The sequence below is a fragment of the Mixophyes fleayi genome, chromosome 5, assembly GCF_038048845.1.
Source record: "Mixophyes fleayi isolate aMixFle1 chromosome 5, aMixFle1.hap1, whole genome shotgun sequence".
NCBI classification, from domain to species: domain Eukaryota; kingdom Metazoa; phylum Chordata; class Amphibia; order Anura; family Limnodynastidae; genus Mixophyes; species Mixophyes fleayi.
In genome coordinates, this window is record NC_134406.1 from 276,806,737 (window position 1) to 276,825,555 (window position 18,819).

The following is an 18,819-nucleotide window of genomic DNA, read 5'->3' on the forward strand; positions in this document are numbered from 1 at the left end:
AGATTATGATCTTGAACAGCACAGTGGTTAGCATTGCCAGCACTGGGTTTGATTGAGACCAGGGTCCACTCTGTGTTAATTGGCTGCTGACAAGATGGGAATCAGTATTTGGTCATGACCCATAGGTTAAGACCCCCTTGTTGAAAGGTATACAGCCTTATGTTCCTATCTAATTCCCCTCAACTGATATATGTAGGTGTATATAGCGTAAATATTAGATATTCATGTACTTAATGCTCAATGATTCAATGCTGTTTTAGTTTTAATATCCAATGTACTGTGTATACATTCTAAGACGTGGATATAACTTATATCACTTAGATACTGGATATAACTTATTTAAGTTTCAGCCTATTGCATTGGCAGATGTACCAGTGCTTGGCTGACCATACATATGTGAGCAGACAAATGGCATATATTGACATATAATTACAAGTAGATTTATAGAAACAAACCCTTTATTATCTACTGGACACTGTGAGAGAAAATTTTGTATTTTGTAAGAATTACTGTTTCACCGTTTCCATGTCCTTGGAACTGAACAAATGCCTCGTTGAGATGCTGGTATCAGACAGCAGAGATAAGTGAACACAACATTTTCAGAATCCATTCTATATCTGTATTATACTCCATATTCCCGGCTGTTATGGTCCTGAAAATAAAGGTCTGCAAGATGAGGGCTCTCATTGGGCTTTGTGCTGTCAAGTCCCCACATTGAAGATGTACTAACAATACAGAGCATGTTTTCCTATGTTCAACGTATTGTTTTATAATTTTAGGACTACAAGGGGGAATTCAATTCCCCCCGAAGTACCGCCGAGCTAAAACCATTACCGTTATTACAGTAGTTTAAACCCGGCTTTCTGCTCGCAGCTCAGGGAGCTACAAGCAAAAAGCTGGTGTTAGAACTACCGTAAGAACGGTATTTACGCGCTGTTACCATAATAACGGTAATAATGCTGCGGAGGCCTCGTTACTTTAACAGTAACGCAGCCAATTGAATTCCCCCTTGTGTCTGTTGAAAATAACTTTTTTTTAAAAAAATAAAATAATTAAATTCAGATACCTACCTCTACAATCTATTTTCACCTTTCAGCTTAATGTCTTAGACCACAATCTCTAAAAATGTTTACAAAAGAGATGCAAACTCTGTTCTGTATCAACAGGTGGCTACAGACATCCAAATCCTGCATCCTTCCAGGATCTGGGGGCAGTAGCAGCTAGTTGGAGTACAAACTCTATATAAACAAAATTAGTGATGCACACACATACAAAAATAAAATTATTTAAATGAGACCAAGAGGTGGAGATAGTGAATATGGGGAGAGGGGATTTCTTATTTTGATGGAAACCCACAATCCTTTCCTCTCCACAACAGGACTGGATGTCAGATGCTCAGGAGGTCACAAGCCAACGCTATCTCCATGGAGTTTGTATGTTCTTTTACCTAGGTGGCCTCCCAAGGCACAGAACTATACGTGTAGGTTGTCATCTAACTAGACTAAAAGCCAAATAACAGAAGTTAGAGACACAAAAGGAAAAAGAAACATGGGGCAAAAAGAGAAGGAAAGAATAAGGCAGTAGAGAGATAGTGAAAAGGGGGAATAATCAAAGTGATCGAGAGTACTAGGAATGTTGAATAAGTGAGCAGCAGACAGGATGGGGGGTGGGGGATAAGAGGATGTAACAGAGGAGTTCAAGAAAGGTCAGATAGGTCGATAATTCAACATATAACATGGCGATAAGATATACAGAAGATGAAGAGTATCATAGGTTACACAGGAGCTGAGAGTGTATAGAAGACAGCAAACGCCAGTAGATACTTACCAGGACCACAGAGTGACAAGACTCTGGACTAGGAAGCCCCAATTCCCCACGTACCACAGGAGGACGAGGCATTTACTGCCTTGTAAACAAGACTCAGGTTGGTTGGACAGACCAGTAAAATTGAACCAACTGACTTCACATACCAAGTGCTTTCCTGGTAAGTCTTGGACGGGTGAACTGGGACAATTGTGTCTGCTGATTACACATTCAAATTCTATTTTCAAAGCGTTAATAACAGACACTTTCTGCACGAACCAGTGACAGATTCCTGGGCTGCTATGAGACCAAACGCTATAAACATATGGGACACACAACACCCCAGTTACACACAAGCACAGAGGGCACATTCATTCACCTTTATTGAGAGAAATTACAAACATTATTATTGTAAGACATGGACAAACACAGGAGGTAGTGATGGAATATCAAAGACACTGATTTAATTGAAAGTTATTGTACTGAGATATATATATATATATAGCCTACTGTTGGAACAGTTTATATGTGGTTCTAATTGTTAAACACTTTGTCAATTGTAACCCTATCTCTACAAAGATTAATTAACCCCATTGCCAGCACTTCTGCATTCCTACATCCTATTAATAAAACCCCCCACCTATAAGTGTCCATTTGTTGTAGTTTTATTTCATTCGGGGAACGTCGCCTCTCTCTCCATCGTGGTTGGCGGCCAGAGTAACACAAACACACACACACAAAAGTGACACCTGTAACAAAGATTCAGTTCTGCCGTCTCCTCTTCATCATTAATAAAAACATAAAAGATAAAATACTGCTTGGTTTAAAATAAAACAACAAACACCAAGGAATGGGGCAGCCTAGAGTGTGGACTAAAGTTAAATGAGGTAATGGCTCCAAAAACAGAAATCCGCAGCACACACATAATAACCCTTTCCCTCTATGTGCAGCTTCAGCATTATGTGTATTTCAGTCTTTAGGACAACACTGGGAAGAATGTATTCATATTTGATGTGGTGTGATTGTCGTCCATGTGTCACAGCCCGTAACTTTAGGTGGGGCCACAAGAGGCCCTCATGCAAGGAAAAAAAATATATTTAGAATGCACAAAAGAGAATACTCAACATTCCTGGATGAGGAACAAAAGAAATCAGACTGCATATTTGGTTACTTACAAAATTGGGGTGTTAACAAATTCTGTAGATCAGGGTTTACCTCCAGTCCTCACGCACCCTCAACAGCTCGTTTTCAGGATTTACACCATGCTGGGTGAGTTATTATACCACCCGTTTCCACCAACAGGTACCCTCTGTGAGCTGTGTGAGGACTGGGCTTCAAAAACTCTGTTGTAGACCAAGAAAGGAGAAAAAACAAAGGGGAAAACGGACCTTTACCGCAGTACATGTGCTCATCAGAGTAGAACCGGACATGTCCCAGGTCCTCCCCCAGATATTCTGGGGGTCACCCCCACACAAATGAAGACATAAGCTGGGTTTCCTGCACCCCTAGACAAAAGAATTACTTCTATAAAACAGTGAGAGCTGGTCAAGCAACTCCCAACAATAGTGTTAGCTCTGCAGAAAAATCTTAATTGTTCTTGTCTTGGTCTTACTGGGGATTTATGAAAATACCTTCCACTGTAGGTCAAAAGGGCAGAGCCTGTCTGCCTATGTTGTCCTACCAGTAGAGGCTGAAGAAGCCTCCATACCTTCTGGGTCAACAGAATACAGGTAAACTTTTTCCAAAACCATTTGCATATTGGGTGCAGGGTGATGGGGGGGCTTTATTAAAGTTATATACGCTGATCAGCCACAAAATTAAAACCACCTGCCTAATATTGTGCAGTTTCCCCTCATGCTGCCAGAACAGCTCGGAACCATTGAGGCATGGACTCAAGAACTCTGAAGGTGTCCTGTGGTATCTGGCACCAAGACGTTAGCAGCAGATCCTTTAAGTCCTGTAAGTTGTGAGGCGAGGCCTCCATGGCTCAGACTTTTTTTTCAAGCACATCTCAGATTGAGATCTGGGAAATTTGTAGGCCATCAACACCTTGAGCTCTTTGTTGTTCTTCAAACCATTCCTGAACAATTTTTGCAGTGTGGCAGGGTGCATTATCCTGCTGAAAGAGACCACTGCCATCAGGGAATACCGCTGCCATGAAGGGGTGTACTTGGTCTGCAACAATGTTTAGGTAGGTGGTACGTGTCAAAGAAACATCCACATGAATGTCAGGACCCAAGGTTTTCCAGCAAAACATTGCCCAGAGCATCACACTGCCTCCGCGGGCTGCCTTCTTCCCATAGTGCATTATGGTGCCATCCCTTCCTCGGGTAAATGACACACCCAGCAGTCCACATGATGGAAAAGAAAACATGATTCATCAGACCAGGACAACTTCTTCCATTGCTCTATGGTCCATTTCTGGTGCTCATGTGCACATTGTAGGCGCTTTTGGCAGTGGACTCTGACTTGTCTGCAGCTGCGCAAGCTGCGATGTATTGCGTGTTCGGATACCTTTCCATCACAACCAGAATTAACTTTTTCAGCAATTTGTGCTACAGTAGCTCTTCCGTGGGATTGGACCAGACAGGCTAGTCTTCACTCCCACGTGCATCAAAGAGCCTTAGGCACCCATGACCCTGTCGCTGGTTCACCGGTTGTTCTTCCTTGGACCACTATTGGTAGGTGCTAACCACTGGCTACCAGGAACTAGGGATGTGCACCGGCCACTTTTGGTGTCTCGTGTTTTGGATTCGGATTTGCTTGAGGTTTTGGGTTCGGATTTGTTTCGCAAAACACCCGACGAAAAGGTTTTGGATTCGGATTTATTTTGAAAAAACATAAAGTGTTAAAATCAAGTTTTTTGGTTTATTTTCACTCCTATGCTATTATTAACCTCAATAACAATCATTTCCACTAATTCCCAGTCTATTCTGAACACCTCACAATATTGTTTTTAGTCCAAAACGTTTCACCGAGGTAGCTTTCTGGACTGCATAGTGCAATGGTCCCGGTACACAATTTGGTACCGGGGCCACAATACCTCCGCCTTCAAATGGTCTGAATTCCACTGCACAGCTGCCTGCTCCTACATCCTCTGCAGCATATACAGGGTGTAGTTTGAGCGTGTCAATACCTCTTGTTTTTGAGGATGACAGGTCATTTTCATTAATTTATGATTTGGCAGCAACAGTCAACGTTGTTTAATATCTGATACGCCTCTATCTGGACTGCATAGTGGAGTGGCCCCGGTACCCAATTTGGTACCGGGGCTACAATACCTCCTCCAACTTTCAAGTGTAGTGTTTATAATTTATAAAAACTACAGTAGTTATAGCACGTCAAAACCTCTTGTTTTAGACGACCATGGTACAGAGCATTCATCATTGAGATCCCATCAAGTATGTGAAAGACAGACAGCGTCGAACTTGGGCTTTTTGGATTTTACATGCCCTGTACTAGGAGATTGGGCTTGCCAGACGACGTTGATGGCATTTCATCGTCACGTCATGACTAGTGGCAGCAGCTTCAGCATTAGGAGAAAGTGGGTCTTGATCTTTCCCTACTTTATCCTCCAAATTTTTGTTTTCCATTATATGTAGCACAAGAGAGCGTACCCCTAAGCCACAAACACCCGGCAAAGCCTTTAAAAATTATATGCGGCACAGGAGAGTACCACTGGACTTATACTGCATAATGAGTGAACTTTGTAATATAGCAGTACCATTGGCCTTATACTGCAGGATCAGTGAACTTTGTAATATTGCAGTACCACTGGACTTATACTACAGAATCAGTGAACTTTGTAATATAGCAGTACCAATGGCCTTATACTGCAGGATTGTTTTTGGATATTTTTTTTTTCATTTTTTTTTTTTTATAATTATTTATAACTTGGGAATAATGGGGAAATAACAATGCCCTTAGAAGGACAGAGGACAGGCCACAGCACCACTGGACTGAGCAGAACACAGCACAGCACGAGATATAGCAGGACAGGGGACCACCTAACACAACCTCCCTCTACCCTGATCAATGCCCGAGTGAAGATGGCGGCGGCTAGCGGGGAATTTATAGGATCCGAGTATCGCGAGATCCGACAGCGGGATTATGACTCAGAGCCTCGGTTTCAGTTTTGCAATTGGCGGGAATACCCGGATCTGTCTCGGATCGGCAACGTTCGGGTGGGCTCAGATTTCAGATATCCGAGCCCGCTCATCTCTACCAGGAACACCTGGCTTGGTGATGCTCTGACAGTCATCTAGCCAAAGTTGGTCAGATCCTGCTTCCAACACATTACCTTCAAGAACGGACTGTTCACCTGCTACCTAATATATCTCTGTAGCAGGTGCCATTGTAACAAGATAATCAATGTTATTCACTTCACTTGTCAGTGGTTTCACTGTTGTGGCTGATTGGTGTATTTATGCTAGCATATTTACTATGACCAATTGCTGTGCTGCAAAGTGATGCTCGACTCCCCTTCAACGCACAACTCAAGGCATAGAGGACAATACAATAGCGCATCATGACAGCTTCCAGATAGTTACATGAATTAGAGTTGTGATGAGTGTTATTTGTAAGAGACATCTCAAAATCAGAGTTCCACAGCTTATTAAATCCCTATAGACATGGACACAGGAAACACGTAGAACAAAGTCAAACTCCAGGCAGGGCATTGCCCAAACCGAACTCCATTTTATTTACTCTTCTGCGAATGCCAAGGCTTAACCATGTCACTGCCCGTACAGATTACCCTAATAGTGTCAAAGGTAAAAGCGCTTAGCCTAAAGTGTAACCACTTATTTCATTTATATTACTCAGCACAACTTCAAGGCTACTGTCAAACAGATTCTCACAGCTGAAATTAAATTTTCTTAATGTATTTACTGAAAGTTTGTTTACCAAGCCAACAGCAAATCCCCACCTGAAACCTTTTGGATTAGGCTCAAATCTGAACACATTAAATGTTATAATTCGACCTAGCGAATAAATAACCAATACCTACAGAGGGGTTTACATACAGTTGAAGGTGTCAGTATTAATTCGTATTTTCTACATCTGTCGCAAACCTTTATCACATTATTTTACATCATATTTAACCATTAGTGAATACTAAGTGCTAAATACACATCTAATATTACCCCATGTGAAGACCTAACACACGGCATTACAGCATGATCTAGGCCTGGGCCAGTGATGGCTAACCTGTGACACTCCAGGTGTTGTGAAACTACAAGCCCCAGCATGCTTTGCCAGCTACCAGCTAGTTATCTACTGGCTAAGCATGCTGGGACTTGGAGTTTCACAGGTTAGCCAGCACTGGCCTAGACAATGACATGAAAGTGAGTCTATGAATTACAGCCATGTTATGTGCTGATCCAATACGCGTTTCGCTAGGAGATATCACTGTGCGCTGCTGGTGAGCCCAGGCGCTGTATGATCATGAATATCACTTCAACTCGCAGAAAGGCCGATGGCAGGTGATAGATGCGCTCCGAGACTGGATCATACAACCTACATGCAATTTCTGGAGTGCTGTCGAGAAGATACAAGATTCTGCTGAATGATAAAATAAAAAATTTAATTTTTTTTTTTTTTATTTAAAATCCAGAACCTCAAACTGAGGTCTCACCTCCCAAAAATGGCTTCTTGCTGAACCTGTGGCACATTTGATCTGTTGCTGTGCATATAATTACAGGTGACATATGCTTGCCATGATTTGGCATCTCCCTTAATGGGGAAATAAAGTCCATTAATAAATATAGGCTTTATTTGTCTATGAAATTCAGTGAAACACATGGGGTACAAATTTCTCTGCACAAACATCCTTATTTCTCTACAGACTTGCATTTATTGTGAGAGGACGCTACCTTTTTTTGCAGAATAAATCAATTTGAACATCAATAGACCCCACAGAGAAAAGAGTGCCCCCCAAAAAGCCAAATTACCAGAATTGAAAAACGTGGCAGAGGGCTGCAGTTGTTTCTGAACTGAGCATGAGTCAGGTGCCTCTATTAATCATACAAAACATTTATATGTTCACCTCGTTCTGTTCAGAAGACAGACTTATGCTCTGTAAGTGTGCCGAATATCAATGCAGAGGATATGACTCCTTGTTCTCCCAGCATAATCTGTTACTGGAGACCATTTTTCATCTTATTCCGTTTACATAAAGAAAAATGATAAAATAAACTTAAAACGGTCTTGATGTTCATCAAACTTTTAGATATTTAAAAAAAAAAAAGTTTAAAATACCCCTTGAAGACCTTCAGCACCAGGACGCATATTACGTAGTGTTCCAGACAGAGGAGGAGCTGTGTATTACCCGGTGAGAATGAAGCTATGGGGCGGATGATCTTCTGTAGCCACTAGCACAGGAAGCCATGTATTTACAAACACAGACTCTACATGCGGTGAATGGATATCTTCCACTTCTTATATTAAAGCTACTGCCAGTACAGGAAACATGTAACGCCAGGTCTCAAGTTCATAGCATGGATTACAGAGGCTTTAACAATCTCCCTCTGTGTCCTACAATTGTTCAAGAATTTCCCCATTCATGACGGGAAATTAAGCTAATGTTACTCTAGCCATGTAAGTGACCGATACTAAAGCCAGTTCTCATTGTAAAGCCATCATTTGCACTAAAATAATGGAGAGCGGTGTCCACACAGACCTAGGGGACCATGCATATATACACACGCAGGGCAGAAATGTGATACCCACTACAGAGCCAGTCCCATGTCCGGGCTCCCAGATAATCTCAGTAAAGAGAACAGTTTTGTGAAGTTTACTCTAATCCATAATCACATTCACCCTCGTCTCACTGTCTACGAGGTTTGTGCGTTTGCATAGTCTGGAGGTTGTGGACCCGAATATGAGCCAGCAGAGTCTCTTTCTTGTTGAAGCTCCTCTCGCACTGGCTGCATGGAAAGGGCTTATCGGGAGCATGGGTAGACTGGTGAGCCACCAATTGTGTCTTCAGGAAGAAGCTCTCATTGCACTGAGTGCACTTGAAAGGCTTAGTGTCTGTGTGCACTCCCTCGTGAGTGATGAGCAAGGACTTGTCGTTGAAGCTCTTCTCGCAGTGTCGGCACTTGTACGGTTTAGGCTTCAGGTGGGATTCCTCGTGCTCCACCAGGCTGCTGCGGTTAGGGAACCATTTGTTGCAATGGCTGCACTTATGAGGCTTCTCCCCAGTGTGGGTTCTCTTGTGGGCAACGAGCAGCGACTGGTCGTTGAAGTTCTTGTCACACTGGTCACACTGGAAAGGTTTGCCTTCCTTGTGTGTGTTGTTGTGTGCCGCCAGTAGAGATGGTTTGGAGAAACTCTCCTCGCACAGAGAACAGGGATAGGCAAGCTTCCCAGTGTGAATTCGGTGATGGGCTTCAAGAATTGATCGGTCATTGAACCTTTTCTCACAGTAATTGCACTTAAGAGGCTTTTCCCCTGGAATTAGTGTGGGGGGGCTTCCATTGGAATTTGAGGGCATGTTGCTGCTTGTACTGGAGACCGTTGCGATAATTGGCATACTTGTTGTAGCTGGTTGCGGGGTTATATAGGTATTTGATTTTGGAGTGGAGCTTTTAGCTGAAACCGCAGTAACAGCTACTGGCACACTTTTATTTTCCACACTTTGAGCCACACTTGTCGAGGCCTGTGTGTGCTGCCTGCGATGCACAATCAACGCAGACTTGTAGCTGAAGTTCTCTTTGCAGATATCACATTTATGTGGTTTATCTCCACTGTGGACCCTGAGATGGGCTTCCAAAGCAGAGCTGTATTTGAAACATTTTTCACACTCTGAGCAATAGAACTGTTTACGCTTTCTTAGATTTCTGCCGTGGGGCGGTGACATTAAATCATTTTGGTTCCCATCATGGCTGCTTGCATCCAAATTCTCATCGCCTTTATTTTCACCCCATCGGACCCTTTTGGATTTTTTGGTTGGCTTTTCAGATTCTCTCCCTACTTCACCCTGAACCTCCTGCGATGAGATAGCCCTGTTCTCTTTTGCAGAACTATCCGTTGACCTCTTTCGGCTGTTTGTGGGCCCTGTGACAAACACAAAGGTTTACTATGTACACCAGTCAATATACATGTGAAATCCCCCTCCCCCTGATATACTATATGCATCCAACTTTCATTAAATATCTGTTCACAGAAGCTAGAGCAAACTACTGCAATTTTGAAAGTTATAAACCATTTAGAAATGATGCTCTCCTGTGGACTGCTCAGACATTAGATCACTCTTTATGGAAGCCTGAGTTCCCCACAATGCTAAAGAATGGGGGGGTTCTATAATTCCTGTACAGGACTTGAGTAAATGTAGACAATTTAATTCAGTCAGTGATTTGAGGGCAACTTACTGTCAATAATTGACAATACGGACATCTTTCAAACAAAAAACCTTTGGATTAAGCACACTTATATAGTATACATAGGTAAATCTGTATATCCAACCCTTTGAAAAAGCAAGAATTACAAGAGACCATGACTTGTATCATATGGCATGACTATTCTAGCAGTCTAAGCCTCCATGCAAGAAACGGAAGTCGGAACAATTACAGGATCCAGAAGTATGAGCAGGAAAGCTATCACTAAAAAAATATGAACAATTTCCATGCCTTTTGGATCAGTAGTAATGGGTGATGCCGGACAAGCTGCCGTCTCTTTGCCTTTCGCATCTGTGTTCTGCAGCCACGACAGTATTATGGGGACCTTAGAGCCTAGGGAAAAAGTTGAACAGTTAATGTCATTTCTATGGCTTAAGCTAACTTCAGTATCTTGTACAATTAAGAAAAATCTCAGAAAAATAAAAAATAAGCCACGTAACAAATGTTATGTAACTGTCAATAACGGCTAAACGTTCAGAGAGCTATAGAAATACAATGATATTGTTGTTGGTCAAATCTAACTTGTTACAATGCCTTGGGGATTTTTATCCTTATAACTATATGCCTACATAAGCAATACCTGGGTTGAGAGAGACCCCCTTTGACTGTCCATGAAATACAGAATACACTGTTCATTCTAAGATCTGACGGCTATTAAGGAGTTACGTGGTGAATGATTATTGTATTTTGGAAATCTAGTCTGGTTACAGCCACATTTTGGTGTTAGAAGTTGGATACAAACACCTGGAGTGAAAGGGGGGTGTGCAGTATACTTGTATCCATATGTTGTTTTCCTCAATGACCTGAATGGAAGAGCTCTCTTAATATATTTTTTGGTACCAATGTTTGTTCTTAGTGGAATTTGTGAATGTTCAAGAGAAAATAGAAAGTAACGTTACAGGTAAAGGGGGTGTCAGTGTATCACACAACCTCCTTCTGCTGGGAGCAGCTCACAGCTAGATCATCATGATAAAGTGGGTTGTCGACAAGTATTTAAATAAACTGTTTGAAACATAACACATAGATCAAGTTTAAAAAAAAACACTACAAAACCCCTCAACATGTAAGCAAGATATAGTGTAGCCAGAGGAATACATAATCAGAGAAGCTGAATCTTCCACATTGATAAATATAAATTATAACTTGCCTAAAACAATGAAATGCTCATAGTTTTCTTTCATCACTTCCATATAGAGCTCTCTCTGCTGGATATTCAACAGCTCCCACTCTTCCCCAGAGAAGATTACTGCAACATCATCAAACGTCACTAGATTCTGCAACACATAACAAGCATTGTATGAGCTGCCATTGGCTGGAAATTCAACATTATTCAAAATAACAGACTACAAGATAGAAATGTTGCTATAAGTTGTTCCTGCAATTTCATCTGTATAAATTTCATTGGCTGTAAACAGCCAGAACAATCATTTATACAACACCAATTCCGCAGCACTGTACAGAAAGAATATTTGTCACCCACATCAATTCCTGCTTGACTGGCGCTTACAGTCTAATTTCCCTATAACAGACTAGGGTAATTTTGATAGGAGCCTATAAACCTACTAGTATTTTTTTTTTTTTTGGAGCCTGGGAGGAAACCCATGCAAATTAGACACAGATAAGGCCATAGTCGGAATTATAATCCGTCTCACAGCGCTAGGGTCACGAGTTAAAACTACTAAGTCACAGTGATACCCTACGGTAAAAACATTACCCTACCATGTGACTAGTACCATAACTGCTCCTTCCATACCATTTAGTCTTCATAACCTACAATAGGATGATAACCTACACTAAACTTATGGAGCTCATGCTTGTGATTCTTAGGATATATGTTTAAATTAAACAACGTGCGAGATGTAGCTCTACTGCTATCAGCCATAATTTCTCTTTACATTATTACCTTATAACATAATGAGGAAAGGGATGGGTTTTGGATCCAAAACAGCTCAGACACCTGTTAGTCACCTTCACATATATTGTGCATGTCTTGTGTGTGCAAGTTATTTTCTACTCCATCCACTTTGAATAATAAATGGTTAGATCTCTGAATACCTCAGTGCCATGCTTTCTTTTCTACACAGGAATTTCCCCCCCCCTTAGCCGATTTCAGTCTACAGATTTTGGTGCCATGACTTGGATAAACTGGAAGGGTTCATTGAAACCCAACAGCCGCAGTATACAAAACAGGTAAGGTCTTTTATCTTATTATTGTTGGATTTCAGAATGGCTTTTGTGATTTCACTGGTTGAATGAGATGTGTATCTGCAGAAGGCTGGGGTCTGGTAAACCAAGGTCCAAATGCATGACCAGAAAATCTTCTGTCACTACTTACTATGTATACATAATCATTTATATAGCACCAGCAAACTCCGTAACACTTTACAATTGGGAAAGCAGTAAAGGCCACATAACCAAAAAAGAAAAAAAACATTTGAACTCTATTGCAGCACTCACTACTGAGCTCCAAACTACCTCTAGAAGCAACATCAACACGAAAAATGTTCGTAGGGAGCTTCTACGAATGGGTTTCCAGCCGCACACAAGTCTCAGATCACAATGGGGCATGCCGAACATTGACTGGAGTGGGGAAGAGCACATCTCCTTTGGACTCTGGACAATGAAAATGCATTCTTTGGAGCGATAAATCCCACTTCACCATCTGGAAGGCTAGTGGACAAATCTGGGTTTGGCATATGCCAGAACACTTCCTACCCTGCCAATTGTAAAGTTTGGTGGAAGAGGAATTAACAGTTTGGGACAGTTTTTCATGCTTTGGCCTGAGCACCTCAGTGCTAGGGAAGGAAAATATTAATGCTACAGTATACGACGAGAGAATTGGTTGCTTCCAACTTTGTGGCAAAAGAATTGGGAAGGCCCTTTGAGCAGGACAATGCCTCTGTGCGCAAACAAGTCCATAAAAACCCCCAAAACACCCCCCCAGTATGTTGTCGAAAAACTTTACTGGCACTTTGGGAGAAATTGGAACGCCGACTGCAAGCCAGGCCTTATCACCAAACATTGTGCCTAAGATCACTAATGCTCATCTTGAGTCTCATGAAATTCGATATTTTGTACACCAACTGGCAGATTCAATTGTCCTGATGTTTCTCAGAACATCGCGGCTGCACGATTATACCGTTACTACGGTAAAAATTAATGCAAAAATTAAGGAGATTTCTGCAAAGAAAAAAAATCCATGCGAGGTGTGTTCTGGGTGCAACTTGCACAATTTTTTTTTAGAGTTGAATATGCCCCTCAATGTTTTATCAAGTGTAAGTAATGTGGGAGAGTAGCACACATCAATATTTCTTTGCAAAGGTTTAGAACTGTTGCTGGGAGAGAACAATCTATCTTTAACAATACAGGGTATCCATTAGATTGCTCTCTGATGACTTCATCTTTACTTTATTTGAAAGAGAAAATGGAACTTCTGAATGTAACTAAATGTTGTGCAAAAAGCACAAAAGGTAGCTTTGTAAGTGACATGCAGTTAGGTTTGGTGATCACAATTACGTGCAGCTGCACAAGTCCCGTTACCGCAACACCGCGGATTTCCGTGCGCACATCATAGGGTTGCAAAGGGAAATCCAGAATGTTGCTGTACCATATTGTCACTTTATACACCCAGACGTGTGTAATGATGATCACCAAACCTAATTGAATAAGCCCTTCAGTGTTAATAGAACAGACTCTTTTACTAGGTTAACAAAGAAGTGTGTGCGCACAAGTGCTTTTAGTAAATCTGATCCAGATGTTTTGGGGTTTTTTTTAACTCAAAGGGGTATATTAAATTAGCTTTCCAGTTTGCGGTAACGCGCATTACCGCGAATCCTGCGCACTATTGCCGTTAATGAGGATTTTCGTACGCAACCCTATGGGCTGCGAACGAAAATCCACGTTATTGCGGTACTGTGTATTGACTAAGCGGCCCGTTCCTGCGCGATCCCGTGGCCCGGAAAGCTAATTGAATATGCCCCAAAGATTTTTTTTTTATTGGATTTGTAGATCACCTGGTTTAGTTAGAGAGTTGGACAAGGTCTTATTTTAAACCTATTTGTATGGACTTTCATATGATATATAACAGCAATAGGTTAAAATAAAAATGTAAAGTTTTCAAAATCAAAATTTTGATTTTCTCAAAAAGCCATTTTTTCGATTTTGGAAAAATCTCAAAAATTGTTTACACTGTTAATAAATTCACAAAGTTTTATTTTGGGATCATGATAGGATCATCTGCTACAGGAGTTTTCACTTTGGACTGTTTGTTAAAATAATAAAAATGAGAACTATCTAGGCCTGTTCATTACTCAATTTATCTCCTTAAACAATTTGTTGTATGATGTATATTATGTACAATTTCACAGTGTGTTAATTCTGAAATATTTAAAACATTTGTGATAATTTTTTGACTTTCACATATTATAAAAAACTTACTACAGATCATTACCATTTGGTGCTGCTGCTCTAGATGGATGGTCTACTTGATGGGTTGGAACTGGCTGAAGGCTTCATTTGTTTTTAGTATTTCCATTTCAGAAAGGGTGCATGTGAGGAAACGGGGTGCTACTGGACTGAGAACTTTGTATTCATCACCCATTTCTCACAATGTAATGTACTTTTTAATCCTTGGCCCAGTCTAAGTATATACACCAGAGCATCGGTGTATTATGTGTATTAGTATTTCATGTTATTAGGTAAATTTTGCACTTGCTATTACCTGCAATATTGTATGTAGTATAAATATAAGGAATATTGCCATACTGTGTGAAAATAACAGGACAGCAGCAGTCATTTTGCTAGTGTTAGCTAATGTAATTACCATTTATCTCAAATGTCCATTGTTATGAGGTGCAGTTTAAGCTGGGTACACACTACAGAAATTTCTACCAACTTTTTATGCCGAGCGATTTTACATGCGATCGATGGTCCGATCGGTCAGTCCATGGACTGCATACACACTAGCCTTGTTTAGGACGATAAAGGGAAGAGCGGACGTCCCTTTAGCGACTTTTTACAGCCATGTTGTCGTGTGCAATGACTGTAATTTCGTACTCACCGTTGTGGATTGGTCGGAAGTTTATACACACTACACAGCGGAAACGAGATTGAAACGAAAATATTAAATGGCACGACCAACCAAATGAGGCGATAATCGTCCATTTGGGCAGACTTTCGACCATCGTGTCACTGCACACACTGACCCGACTTTTGAACGAGCGGTCGTATGTTGGCTGTTTGAGCCGATTATTGGACGACAACAGTGTAGTGTGTACCCAGCTTTAGATTTGGTTTGGAATCAGAAAAATGTCTGAGTTAACCAGCTGGCAGCCCATGTTTATTAGCTAGGTCAACAGGTAATCTGAGAGGTAATGAGGTTAGAACTTCTAAATGATATGCAATGTGCCTCCAAAGTAATATATTAGGTGAAATAGCATTGGGAAATGTATTAATATAAATGTTATTGTATCAAAATGTATCACACATTCAGATGGCGTAACACTGCTGATACAATGTGTCAAGTCTTATTGTTTCATGTAAGCGTGCAGTGTCATTCAATGCTGTAATATTGTAACCCCTTGTTTAGTGAAACAAGGGGTTACAGCCAAAATGTTTAGCCAAAATAGCCAATTGAGTTAAGCCATTCTATTGTATAATCAAGGTAACAGGGACAGATGTCTAGCAGCTAAAGTGTCCCAGCTGTAAGGGGGAGGTTTGATACATTTGACTCTACGTCTTGTGTATACAGGGAAGAATATAGGGAGTGCAGAATGTCAAGGGAGCTATTCTAGCTTGGAGGATCCTGGTGTACAAGACATCAGCGAAAAGGACTATGGGCCAGGCATCGTGTGCCACTGGAGAGACCCCTACCAGGACAGGCTCTATGTGAGCCAGTATCTCAGGCTGGGCGACACCGTAACTGTTTTTGTTAATCGGTAGTGGTAATATTGCGACAGGATAAGACCATGAAAGAGATTACTATTTTGGAGTGCTGACTGCAAGAGGATGCTGGAAGATATATGCTATCATTTACCCTGTATCTTGTGAATGTCTTGTAGTGTTGTGCTGTCGTAATAAAGCCTTATTTTGGATATATTCTGGTCTACCCGAGTGAGTTGAATCCCAAAGAGGGTAGCTGTCATCCCAGCTAAGGGTGGTATCCTCAGTGTACATTCAATCTGTTGGAGTTAACGGATTCACCTTACACAGAACATGTACCATAGTAATCCATAACACATCCAGCTTCTCTGGGTATGATACAGGTGGAGATGGTCCAGCTGGATGGAGGAATGTCACTTTCACTTGATCAATGTTTTCATCTTTTTCCAGAATAAATGCGAGCCACCATTTGTTGTCAGACAGAAGTTACATACCCTCAGATGTCAGCAAGTGGGAGCTGATACTACATTATCTTGAGGAACAGATTAATGACCCTAATGCTCTTTCCGAAGTGTCCCAAGTTGTTTTCTGCAGCTGGCACAAAAATTTGCACCTATTTGCATTTCAGAAAATAATTTACACATCAATTCTGAAACCGTTCTCAACCTTTCTTATTAGAAACATAACTAGCCTTTTTTAATGGGTTGAAGCAATAAAGTACCTGTCACTTTCCTCCATCTTTATTCTTCTTTACTTGTCTAAACCAATTTAAACACCAACCACTGCTCTAAACCAATATAAACACCAACCACTGCTCTAAACCAATTTAAACACCACAGCAGGCTCGGACTGAGCTGCCGGGGAAATAATCTCATGAGACTCTGCTGAGGGGGGGGGGGGGGGGGGGAGGGGAGAGGAGCATGCGCTGAACTCTGATTGGAGGAGCCCCATCACATGCTCCTCTGACCCGTGGAGATCAGCAGCACCCTCAGGGACTGTGCCTTCTCTTCTCTTCGTGGCCAGGGGACTGGGGCTTCTTCTTGTGAGTACAGTGTTGCTACCAGTCTATTGGGTCTCTCCTACCAGCACCCCTTCTCCAAGCTGCTGTTCCTCTCTGCTTCCAGCACTAGTCTGATACTCCACTGTAATTAAACACTCCTCTTTTTCAAATGTGACACAAAAGGTCCAGGGTCAGGTTAGGTTTGGGTGGGCTTAAATTGATGAACAGGGGGCTTTACTTCACTAATTAAAGGCCACCCAAACCTAACCTGTCCCTGTAAAAGGCGGACCTATCCAACACAATTGAAGTATCTTCCCACATAGGTTTACCCACCGGCGCAGAAAGTGGGATCGGGCGCTGTGTGTAAAATATCGTACCCAAACACCTGAAGAGGAACGTGCATTCCCCTAATGAAGTGAGCTGGAAAAAATATTGTTTTGTTGATTTTCTCAGTTGTGTGGGCCTCCATAAATACAATTTTCATGAAACACTCGAAACTGAAAGCTCATGTAGTAGATGATCACATCATGATCCCAAAATAAAACTTTGGGGATTTAGTAACAGTATGAACAATTTTTTAGATGTTTTTCAAAAATTTAAAATATGGCTTCTTAAGAAAATCTAAATATTGAATATTTTACAATTTTAATGTTTATTGAAAAATAATGCTGTGATATATATCATAGAAAAGCCCATAAAGAGATTTAAGATGACATCTCTCTAGCTCAATCAGGTGAACTACAAATGCAATTTAAAAAAAAATATGTTGAAAGCAAAAGTTTCATTAAAAGTGGAAGGCATATAACTTCAAAACCAGTGTACAAGAGGGCCTAGGATTTTGGGCATTTCTTTACACCCATGGCAGCATTACACCAAATTTCATTACACTCTAAAACAGTGAGTTTTAAATCCTGTGTTGATTTGATGTGAATTGACCCATAAAAAAAGTTGTATAAAAAATGTCAGTTAAGCCCCATGTGAAGTCCATGTTCTCTCATACCCCTGGGTGAATTATCACTACCAGTCCTTCTAAGGGCTATATAAACACTACTCTTCCTATAAGGACACACATGACCCCATTACCTGCGATATTTTGATGATCTACAGAACACTAACCCGTTCCCTGGCTGTCGTGTGAACCCAATGACTTCTGTCATCGTTCTGCTTGTTACCCTGCAGTCTTGAACCATAGGAAGTGGTTGGAAAAAGCCAGCCAGACACCAGTAACACGGTACTGCAGCTACACCACCCAGAAGCAAACGGTTCCAAGTGCCAGTGAAACAGCCTTATACACTGGGTTCCTGAAGAACTTCTTGGAAGATATTCACCTGGGGCCTGATTCTTTCCTCCACAATACACAAGATGGAAGCAGGCCCTAATAGCCAAACCTTCATGAGCTAGAAGGATTTCTGTATGTAAAAGTATCTTTGAAGAAAAAATATCCAAAACAGCATGTGCAATTTTAATAACATTGGTACTTGTTTCTGCAACAAATTATGTAGCTGTCAAAGGGACAGGGCTTAGATATTTGATTCTATGGCAGCATGGTGGCTCAGTGGTTAGCACTTCTGCCTCACAGCACTGGGGTCATGAGTTCAATTCCTGACCATGGCCTTATCTGTGTGGAGTTTTGTATGTTCTGTCTGTGTGGGTTTCCTCTGGGTGCTCCGTTTCCTCCCACACTCCAAAAACAAACTGGTAGGTTATTTGGCTGCTATCAAAACTGATTCTAGTCTC

The 18,819-nt window shown here is 41.3% G+C and overlaps 1 protein-coding gene across 1 annotated transcript in view; it reads right to left on the reverse strand.

Annotated features, from left to right (window-relative positions):
- Positions 1 to 7,558: 7,558 nt before the first annotated feature.
- The window catches only part of LOC142159546 (uncharacterized), a 12,445-nt gene continuing 1,184 nt past the window's right edge, over positions 7,559 to 18,819 (reverse strand). The window contains exons 2-4 of the mRNA XM_075214439.1: positions 11,346 to 11,476; positions 10,434 to 10,612; positions 7,559 to 9,861 (exon numbers count right to left, since the gene is read on the reverse strand). Coding sequence (XP_075070540.1) covers positions 8,630 to 9,861; positions 10,434 to 10,612; positions 11,346 to 11,476 — 1,542 coding nt within the window. The 3' untranslated portion in view covers positions 7,559 to 8,629. The remainder of the gene's footprint in view (positions 9,862 to 10,433; positions 10,613 to 11,345; positions 11,477 to 18,819) is intronic.